Source organism: Grammomys surdaster, unplaced genomic scaffold (assembly GCF_004785775.1).
Source record: "Grammomys surdaster isolate TR1022 unplaced genomic scaffold, NIH_TR_1.0 255, whole genome shotgun sequence".
In the NCBI taxonomy this organism is placed as follows: domain Eukaryota; kingdom Metazoa; phylum Chordata; class Mammalia; order Rodentia; family Muridae; genus Grammomys; species Grammomys surdaster.
In genome coordinates this window covers 10,760,970-10,772,387 of record NW_021604696.1, presented here as the reverse complement: position 1 = coordinate 10,772,387, position 11,418 = coordinate 10,760,970, and the positions used below count along the sequence as shown (strand labels likewise).

Here is an 11,418-nt window from a genome sequence, read left to right as displayed (position 1 = left end):
TTAAAATATGAATCTTTAATAATAAATCTGCAGCTTAAGAGACATTGGTTTAAATATTAATCTTTAATGATTGCGTCCCACCGATTCTCTCTGCCATACTCCTCAAAAGTACTCCAGAGAATAGAATCTAATTTTTCATGACAAATTTGAGTCACTACATTATCAAAGGCGAAGAGGTAACAAATTAAAGACTAGTGCAAAAAGTGGGGGTTTTTCTCCAAAGTGCTTCCTTATCCAAAGTCAAACCCGAAGACTCACCACTTCAGCATCGGACGGTGGGATCCTTCCTAGCTTGTAGCTCTGGATACACTACAGGAAAATCTTACAGGCAGGTGGCCGTGGATCCCTAATGAAAGGAACCCCCTCCCTTTCCTCCCAGCACCACACAAAATAAACCCAAGTGGTCTCTCGTGGCCGCCCCATTCTGCACTGGCCACAAGAGGTCCTCACTGGTAGGACTTCTCGGAAGCTGCCACTAAGTCTTTAAACAGCATGGGCTGATTTTACCAAAGCGAATCTTTCTGTACCTAGGCAAAAAGGGGGGTGGGGTGGGGAGTGGAGATTACATGTTACTCCAAAGCCACGGAAAACACAGGAATGGACCAAGAGCAGTCTGAACCTCATTGTTTTAAAGTTTTACAGGGACTTCCCACCCACACTCTGAGAGACACGCCATTTCATCTGCCTACACCAGTGCCCTATTACTGTGAGCCAAGGCCTCATCTAGGGACAACATTCCTTCACCAAGTGGTCCATCAGCTCAGGATGGGAATGGTGAGATCTGAAACTTAGGACCCACCTCTAGGAGCTGACCTTCACCTCCTCGGAAAAATATTCTCACCACTTTTGGTGTAATTCTCTTAAAAAAAAATGAGCACTACAGATAAACACATTTTTTTCATAAATAAATCTGAGGCATCTTTGTAATATATTAAAATTTTCACCAACAAAGGTGCGTTAAAATTTTCAAGTTCTGTCATTCAAGTTCAATAAAGGCACACTTTTTTTTTCTTTCAGGCCTTGAAAGAATACATTTACTAGCCAAAAGTCACAAAAGTCATTTTGTGGGACTTCCTTCCTCTGTCCTTCATCTTCTTGGGATAGATAAGCAGTGCTCCTCCCGTGAATCGGTGGCTTGACTTTAATTCCCAAAGAATGCCTCTAGATAGAGGATTTTAAACGAATTCCACGGTGGATCAGGCTTGAGTAACAAGTCACAACCATGCTATCCCATTCACCTCAAGCCTGCTTTGGCTTCATATCATGGCTTTTCGTTGCCGAGGCGGCCTTTTCTGTTTCCGGGTTCTGACGCTCGTCGCACCAACCTTGGTGGGGGCTTGGGTGGAACGTCTTCAGTCAAATTGTCTTCCCTGTCCTGGCCAAACTGTTGGTCTTTGGAGAGCAGGGGCTGCCTCAGCACTCCCGGTGTCTGGGTGCCCCCCTCTTTACTGCGCGGCGCTGGAGGAGGGACGCTGGGGGGCACTCTCACAGAACCCACGTCCACCTCATTCTTCCATTCCATTTTGTAGGCCTGGGAGGCTTTCTTTGAGAACTGATCTGGCAAGAAGCGCCTGGCCCTGGGCTGCAAATTGAGCACAGTGGTTCCAGCATCTGTGTCCGAGTCGCTGCTATTTCCATCTGTCACAGAATAGAAGGGCAGTGTGGGCAAGCAGAGCAGAACAGTGATAGCACAAGTCACAGCAAAAACCCCAGTGAGTCCCATCCCCTCCTGGGGGAGTTTGGGGAAGGGGGAAGTCAGAAATCTCACTCTAACTTCAGCTGAGTGACATTGAACATCTGTGTCACAAGAGCGTGTCTGTGATCATTTTGAAGCACTTTCTTTAATTGCTAAATGCATTTCCTCACTGACCCCATTTCATTCCCCCTACTTTTACAGTAAGGTTGTAGGTCCAACAGATATTAGCAAGTAAGTATTGGGGCTGAAATTCAATCTGAGAAGCTTTGGCTCTGTCTTTGGCTGCTGCCAGAATCCTCCTAAGAGAGCTCAGCTCTGTCTCTGACACTGGCAGTCAACCTGACAGAATTTTCTGCTACTTGGATTCTTCCCTTCATCTGGCTTTCCACAGAAGGACCTAAGCAACAGCGCACACTTACTGAGCCCAGGGAAGAAGTGTGAGTAGACACTAGACCCCCATCTGGGAGCTGGAATTCTTGGGAAGACCACTAACGGGAACCATGCCTTGCCTATCAGCTGGCATGACTTGAATTGACTGTTTCTTGGGAAACGCAGTGGTAACCAGACAGACAGTTACAAATAGTCGCCATCTTGCCTTCTATTTCCCTGCTTCTTGTTTCTGGCCCCTTGCTCCATTCCTACAAGTAACCTCTTCTTGTTTTGCTTTTTGTTTTGTTTTGTTTTGTTTTTTGTTGTTGTTGTTTTGTTTTGTTTTGTTTTGAGACAAGGTTTCTCTGTATAACCCTGGATGTCCTGGAACTCTCTCTGTAGACCAGGCTGGCCTCGAACTCAGAAATCCTCCTGCCTCTGCCTCCCAAGTGCTGGGATCAAAGGCGTGAGCCACCACTGCCCTGCCCTAAGGAACCTCTTCTTAATAAAGTCAAAAACAAACAAACAAGCAAAGGTGCTTGCAAAGAGGTATGAATTGGTACCTCTCATATTTTAGCAAAATGGTGTTTACAGAGAAGAGCTTGTGTGTGTACATGAGTTTATCATCAAACAAGGAGGTAAAAGCTACGGTCCACTCCATGAAAATACATTAGAATTAGTGTATGAATATCAATGTCATATATCTTCCTATTTACAACTTTGAATTTATGGTTTAATAAGTCCACAGTTAAAAGGATTTGCTTTTGCTATACTTAAAGGGTCATTCTGAAAAACACGGGATTGGATTATTTATAATATGCACAGAAGTCTGTCAAGTACAGTCACAGTGCTAATACAGGGCAGCCTGTTGCTGCTATTTGAGGATCACTAGGGATTGGGCTGGTCCTTAATGAAGAAAACTAGAAAGTTTTGTTTCATAAGCATTCATAAACAGACCAACAGACCGGAAGGTGTTTCTGCTCCGGGCAGAATCCTTACCTGCATTTGAAACCTTATTCTTCTTCTGCAGCTTCTCGGGAAGCTTTGTATTTTTAGGTAAGGACAAATATCGGGAGGTTGAAGTGGATGCCTGTAAAAGAAATAGAAAATGTTATTCAGATGACAGAAATGCCAGCAACTGTCTGCCAGAAGCTAAATTTTTATGGCAAAACTAGATTCTAAATATAAAATTGGTGGAGTATTGCAGGCAGGCCTATAGACCCCGGACATCTGAGGTAGGACAATCAGGAGTTCAAAGGCATCCTTGTCTATATAAGGAGTTGAAGGCCAGCCTAGGTCACTTAAGATTTCAAGTAAATGAAACAAAAGCAAAAGAAATACTATAAAAGGAATGAATTACTGTTTGTCCTTTTTTCTTAAGGTATGTCTCACTTTATATTGTCTGTGCTGGCCTCACACAGTGCTCCTGCTTACGCCTTTCAAGTAGTTGAGACTGTAGGAGCATGACTCTATGCATGGTAAAAAGACTTTTCTATTTGTTCCATCCCAGGGTATCTGGGATTTGGCCTTTGGCAGCCATTTTAACCAGCAGTGCCAACGATTCTTCCTGTCAACTGGTGAGAAGAACAGCTGAGGGCTCTGCCCTTGGAAGTCCTGTGACTCTGGGGTCAATGGTTACCCTGCGCTCGCGGTTTGAGCTGTTGTCCTTCCTGAGACTTTCCCGAAGGCTGTGTCGTCGGCGAATCAGGATCTCCTTGGCTTGCCTCTCGCTTGTGTCCGCCGTCAGGTTGTGTCTGTTATATGATAAGGTCTGAAATGACAAAAGCATATGGGATATTTTTACCAAAGGATCCACTGGTTCTCCTTGACTTTACACCAGTAGAACAAAACCAAAATCGAAAGCCAGAGTCCCAAAGTTAACACTCTGATTTTGAAAGAATTAATTCTTTCATAAGTCAGCAAGTATGCTTTTCTTTACTGAAAGGTGTGAGCTTTGTAAATTAGAAAAGGAGTTTAGTTCACAGACACCTCGTCTGCTATGTACGCTTCAGCCATGATTGACAACAAAACAAAAATAATTTTCAAACACATTTTCTACTGAGTAGAAATTGTGGTCATAAACACAAGTTGTACTAACACTTGGTGGCACCAACCCTTCAAATTTCAGGGCTGTCATAGTGAGATGTTCTGTCACCACCAGCAACTTTCACCTCTAAATGAAGGTTCTCCAGATGCCACATACAGCACAGTTACTGCTTATGTTCATTTCCTGATAAAATAGGAATGAACATCTTGGAAGTAACCCATGTTCTGAAATATATTAGGACCTGCGAGCCAAGAAAAAGGCAATGAGGCTTAGATTCTACTTCTGTCTCAAGGAGATTACTACCTAGTTGGACATTTAAGTCTAATAAAACCATAAAGGCAAATGTTCAACCAGATGCACTGCATAAGCCCCACGTGTTATCTGATCTAAAATAGTGCTGGGATAGTATGATCCTTGGCAAGAACTTAAACCTGGGAGGCTATGGGCCAGATAACAGGATGCAGGAGCTGGATCTAACTATAGAGAGGTAGTCCACCCTGCACAGGGCAATCTGAGCAGAGAATCTGTTGTTCCGTGAGAGTCTAAGTGCGTGGATGGATGGAATCATGTTGGATAAAGTGGAGGTAGGCAGTAGAGGCCCTAGATTATCCTGGAAACAACCGCTGTTGTTTTGTTTCATTTTAAACAAGAGGTTGCTGCCCTTGAAAGAGTCATAGAGAAAGGGGTGGTAAGGCAAATATGGATGAAATGGTGACAGCTATGTCTACGGGTGTAGACTCTGAAGAAATAGAAATGATCTCTGCCAGGCTGAGCATGCCTCAGTTTCTTCATCTCTGAAATGGAGACAACAATCACACCTAGCTCTGTGAGGGACTCAAAGGAGTTAACACAAGCTGTCTGCTAAAGGACTCTTGGCAAAAGATGATTGGCATGTTTTTAACATATCATTTGCATATTATTAGAATAGAGTGTTAATGATGGAAATACAGTGAAAGGAGCTTGGAAGACAGGAAGAAATTCTAGCACTTTATGAAGAGTTGATAGATTTACAGTCTAAGCTATAAGATTTTTTTTAAAGATGTATTTTTATTTATACAGATACACCACAAGAGGGCATCGCATCTCATTACAGATATTTGTGAGCCACTGTGCGTAGTTGCTGGGAATTGAACTCATGACCTCTGAAGAGCAGTCGGTGCTCTTAACCAATGAGGCGTCTCTCCGGCCCTATCAGACCTTCTTCTTAAGATTATCTGTATGTGTCTGTGTCTGTGTGGGGTATGTGCACATGTGTGCTGATGCCCAAGGGGCACTGAATCCCGCTGGAGCTGGAGTTACAAGCAATTGTGGGTCACCCTGCATGGGTGCTGGAAATACAGCTCAGGTTCTCTACAAGAGCAGGGCACCCTCTTTGTCTCTGTGCTATGTATGCTCCCAGACCCACATGTACTTTAATATATAAAACCAATCAGTTCATTAGCCTTTATCTCTAAAACCAAAGCATCACAACCCCTGGGCCTTTGATGCTTCAGCTCAGGTGTCTGGGAGGACTTAGGGAGTCTCACGGATGGGATGCTGGGAGAACAAGGGTAGACGGCCCATGTGACAGTCACCAGGACAGAAATCTACAGAGAAACTTATTCATGGAGCCCAGCTGGAAAGCATGTTTTTAGCCAAAATTAAGTATTCTGGTGCATAAATTTTTCCTACCCGCTGACGGATTTGATAGAGATTCCTTGATAATATCTCTCTAATTTCATCCATTTCACCTGGCGTGAGCTTCCTTATTTTCTCTTCACGGCAGTCACTGTAAATGGTTAGGGGGAAAATGTGTTTACCGTGTGAAGTATTTTAGAATCATGAATTCCCGCTTTAGCATTATAACGTCATTATTTCAGAGTAAGATTTCAGTTCAAAAGGAGCAATTAGGAATTGCTCAATATTTCCAAACATTCTAAATATTTTTAAAGTACTCAGTTTTAGAATAATTAAGTTTCTAAAACTTATCTCAGTGATAAAATCATTCTTGTTAAGATTAACTGTGCATCAGGTTCCAGAGACAACTATTATATCATACTTCACCCATACCCAGTTTCTTGTTGTAGCCCAGGCTGGCCTAGAACTCACCCTCCTGAAACCTTGGCCCCAGGACACTGTGACTGCAGGTACATGTTACCACAGCCAGCTTCTTATGTGATTGGTTTTAAAAAGAATGACTCACAGTCTTATCTATTCACTATTCCTAGCAGAAAGTACAGAATCATCAGTTCCAATAGAAATTTAATTAGCACATATCCAATTAGAAATATAATTTAATTTATTAAGCCCATCCAGGGATTCTGGATTGAATTCTTTCAGAGTGACACCCAGGCCCTTTATAATCTCTTATACTCCCAAGGTGTCTCCACTGTTCAGTCATGGCTGGGAACCACTGCATCCAGAAACCATGTGTACTTCCCCAAGCCTAAGTACACAGCTGTGAACACTCAATAAAGAAACAGATGCATTCTGGGTAGCCACAGGAGCAAAATCTAACACACTTTGAGAACAGTCCATTTGACAAGGCTGAGAGAGTTCTAACTCCCGTTCATCCAGTACTGAGCTTCCCACAACTAATTTGACAAAGGCACGGACAACCTAAACATGACTGTGGTTTTGGACTTTCCATTCCCAATATAACAAAACACACAGCATAATGAAATATAAACATGACAGACATACTATACACCCAGAGCTCTGGCATTTAACCAGAACCTAACTTTGTTTTGAGATCTTAAGCCATCACTCTAGGATTTACATCAATACTATTATTATACTATACTATACTATACTATACTATACCGTTATATTTTATTGTGTATATATACATTATATATATTATATACAGTATATGATATGTAATACTATGTACACTATATATACTATAATATACATTTCATATATGATAGCATATATCATATATGATACACATTGTTTAATATGCACAATATAATACACTATATACTATAAATGATATAGTATGTAGTATGCACTATATAGTATATAGTATACAGTATGTAGTATGCAGTATAGTTTATAGTATATAGTATATGGTACATATACATATATTATATGTTATGTACTATAGTATATATATAATATATATTATTGTATATATTATATAATGTATATAAATATGTGGTATATGTTATTATATAGTATTTAAAATTTATATATATTACATATATAGTATATATAAACGTATATAGTATATACATATGTATACTATAATGTACATAGTATAGTTTTACTATAATACTATTATTATCACAGGTCTCAAAACCATACCAGTGCATACTTACTTACATTTGCTCCCCTTTACAATGTGGTACTCACTTGAGAGATGCAAAGGAGGGGACAGTGCTTATCATCCCTGTCTCTGCCATCTCAATGGCATGTTTTATCTCAAGCTTTTTATATAAGGACACGATGCTAGACTTGGGTTGGTTTTCCCGAATCAGAAGTTTCCGAAGGTATTTGTCATCAAATTTCTTAAACCTACAAATACGTAAAATCAGAGTTTAAATTAATGATAGCTCATTAAACAAGAAAAGTTCACCAATGTAAAACCTTAGGAAAATTGAAGTAGTCTTATCATATGTGTATTTTATATATGCTTTTGTGTGTACATATATATGACATATGTATGATGTAGTTAACGAGTGTCCATACTCTGAGTATTTAAATGGACCTCATCTCCCTGGCCCTCCCCTGGTCTCTACCAGGTCAAACTCTTTGACATCCTGTGTAATCTTTCTCTTCTATATTCCATGATATGGGATGAAGTTCCCATGTTGAATGCCTGATTCCTAGAGTGTCAGATTGAGACCTCATTTGGAGATGTGGTCTTCACAAACATGACTAAGTTGACATGATGTCATTAGAGTGAGGTCCTCTCAGTGTGACTGCCATACTGGTAAGAAGGGCATCCTTAGACACAGATACTCAAGGAGACATAAGTGTGAAGGGTCTCAGAGGGCACATCCCTCTGCAAGCTAAGAACAACACCTCCTTTCCTTAAAGCCCTCGAGGTGAAAAACCCCTGTTACCATCTTGTGTTTGATTTTATATTTCTCATAAAAGTGAGATGGCCCATTTCTGTTATTTAAACCTCCTACTGTGTACAGCTTCGTGATGGTAGCCCTGGCCAACTGACATTCCATACCACTCGGTCAGCGATCACTTTAAGTTCCACCATCAAAATATATATAAAAGCGTGGCCACTTTTCAGCACCTGTAGCGCCGTCACCAGATGCCACTGTACTTTTTTCTTCTTCCTGGACTTTGATACTGATTTTGGGCACCTACTAGGTGTCCCTGTCCGTATAGTATATTCTCAGCACAGAAACTAGTCTCTGAAAATGCCATCTGAATACTAGCATGATGTCATACTCTCGTGGTAGACCATGGTTCTGCCCACAGGGCAGTTCCGCCCATGTGGGGTCCTTCCTACCTCTGTCCCTTGACACCTGTACTCTGAGGGTCTTTATAGTCATTGTCCTGTCTACTTGAAATGCTTTCTTACGTCTCCCCGTAACATTCAGCAGTAGTTATCGCAAAAGAACCTCTGTGAGCCAGACCTCTGTGAGCTGTTTCCAAATGCAACAGCTTCTACTCGTCTATTCCCCACATCGTTGCACCCTGTCTCCTCTCTCACTGTCCAGATATAGTCTTCTACCTGGCAGCTATCATCCTGTAGCATGGTATGTAGTTTTCTTATTCATCTTAGCATCCGTCTCTTGAAGTTGAAGGTAAAATCAGCATTACCGGGATTCTCTCCACTTCTGTATCCCCACTGCAGAGATCTAAGTTAGGCACAGTTTAACCTTGTGTATTACAGACATATCAGTCCCAGGGCCTTCTTATATCCAAATCTTCCAAAACCAAACCATAGCTTTCCATCATAGTCTAAATGACCTTTGCCTATTCCTACTCACGGTGATCAATACTGTTACTTGTTTTGGTGAATAGCCTCCTCCTAACATCATGACCGAAGAGTCTTAAACTGGCACAATGACCAACGAGAGAGGATTGCCATGGAATCCCAGATCCTGCATGTCCACACCACCTTAGGCACACACTATCATGTCTATGAACCAAGGTGAACAGGACGTAAATGATGTCCTTATTTTACCCCTACCATGTGAGACAAACTCTGGCGGGATCAGCTGACTCCCTTCCACCCTGCAGGAGTAAGAACAAGCCCAGCCCAGATGAGCCCAGCCCAGTCCAGCCCACGTGGAACTTCTAGACTCACACAGGTTAATAATAAATGACTGCTATTTTGATCAGCTGGCTTTGTAGATTTGGTTATGCAATTCCACATGCCAGTGTCTAAGTAAAACAATAGGCAATAAATATTTGCTGAGAAAGAAATGGGCATATAACATTGATTCATCGTCGACCTAAAGAGGTTTACTGGCTGGCACACCTGTGCTGTGAGGGAAACCGATGTTCACACACATTCTTGGCACTGCTTCTTTGTTCTGAGTGCTGGAGGGCGCTGAATAATTAAAAAGCCGCCCTGAATGCGCTGTGCTAGTGGCCCACTACTATGCAAAAGTTGGGCCTCCTCTTTCTGATGTTTATTTTGAATTTTGTGCCAGGCTCCCGGAGCCAGGATTCTCTGCAGTAATGCAAGGCCTCTAGCACTTCTCGTATGACTATTATTGCTTTAGATTTTACCAGAGATAAACTAAATGGAGAGTGACAGAGATGGGAGGGGCAGCTGCTCTGTCCTACACAGGGAGTGACTGTTTTCTCATTGCTTTCTCCCCCTCTCGTTCTGCCAAGCTCCACATGGGTGTTGCCTTTCACATCACCGGAGCAATGTCACCACTGTGTCACCTTTCATCCTGTTCTCAGCTGATCATATCAAGCACCTCAAGAATTCTCTTCCAGGGCCAATGAGGTTCTGTAACACCGGGGCTTTGGAATAAAGGAAAGATAGCCAAGATGCTCAAAGCATAACTTCTTTTTGTATGTTCGTTTTTGGTGGTGTCAACAGCTCTGTACACACTCGGGCGGATATTCATAATTGATACGAAAACAGCTGTGTCAGCACCCAGTGTCCTGTATCTGCTTTCCTGATGATTGTGCAGTAGACACCAATCAAAAACCTGTTTTGAAGTTTGTGTGGGAATTGAACATGGGATTGTAAAATGCTGTGGATTAATTAAGACTATTTGTTGCTGATGAATAGCATCATGGAAGAGTGATATTTGCTTCCAGAGACAAGGTTTCCTCTTGCAAGTCTGCCTGCACGACATTCGTGGACCTCAAGGACACATGGATTTCCTCTGACCTTCACCTGAGTTCTACTTCAAACCCACATCTTAGCCTCACCACCCCTTTCTTGGCACTGGTTAGATTTTTACTGCTGCTGCTATTGTTGTTGTTAGGTTGACACAAATTAGCACTGTCTAGGAAGAAGGAACCCCAATTAAGAAAGTACCTTCATACAACTGCTATTTTCCAGATTATTGATTGATATAGTAGAACACAGTCAGCTGTGAGTTGCATCACTCCTAGGCATGTGGTACTGGGTGCTATAGAAAAGCAGACTGACCTAGGAATAAGCCAGGGAGCAGTGCTCCTCCAATGTCTCTGTCCCTTGAGCTCCTGGCCTGACTCCCTCCTCATAGTTCACTGAAGCTATATGATGAATTAACCCCTTTCCTCCACAAGTTGCTTTGGGTCCTGGTTTATATCACAGCCATAGAAAGCCAAAAGGATGTCACCTCTTGTTCCTATATGTGCATGGGGCTGCTGATATAGTAAGTGCCTACACATGTCTGTAGTCTCTGTACTTTGATGCACAAGGGTTGGGGGAACATGAAACCCAGTCTTAGCCACTGAAAGGAAACTCGCTGGTCTGTAGTACGCTTCTCACTCAACATGTAGAGTTGAAAGGGAGAAGATAAAACAAAGAGAAGAAGAACGTATATCGTATTGGTTTGGCACATAAATGGTCTCATCTCTGTGAGGAAATTTCTAAACTATACAACACGGTTGGAGAGAGAACAAGGCTAGCTTTAATCCACACACACCCCCCAAAAAATATGAATGCTGCCCAAGAGAAGTGGCAGTTTGTCCTGAGTTTTACAGAGCAGGCTTAGTCAGCTTTATTGCCTTGTGCTCCCAGGTGGTTAACTGCGAAAATATCTCTCCTTAGTTTATGAAGTAAGACTAAGCTCAGGGGACCTGTGTAACATCCACGAATATGAACAATGCTTTAAGCTTTGTAATTGCTCTGGCACTAGCGTCTTTGTAATTCAGAGGGAGATGCTCACAACTAGCCATTGAA

The 11,418-nt window shown here is 42.0% G+C and overlaps 1 protein-coding gene across 1 annotated transcript in view; it reads right to left on the bottom strand.

Annotated features, from left to right (window-relative positions):
• Slc9a2 (solute carrier family 9 member A2) overlaps positions 1-11,418 on the bottom strand; it is an 83,257-nt gene continuing 71,839 nt past the window's right edge. Inside the window, exons 8-12 of the mRNA XM_028775470.1 lie at positions 7,449-7,610; positions 5,784-5,880; positions 3,705-3,836; positions 3,065-3,155; positions 1-1,638 (exon numbers count right to left, since the gene is read on the bottom strand). Coding sequence (XP_028631303.1) covers positions 1,262-1,638; positions 3,065-3,155; positions 3,705-3,836; positions 5,784-5,880; positions 7,449-7,610 — 859 coding nt within the window. The 3' untranslated portion in view covers positions 1-1,261. The remainder of the gene's footprint in view (positions 1,639-3,064; positions 3,156-3,704; positions 3,837-5,783; positions 5,881-7,448; positions 7,611-11,418) is intronic.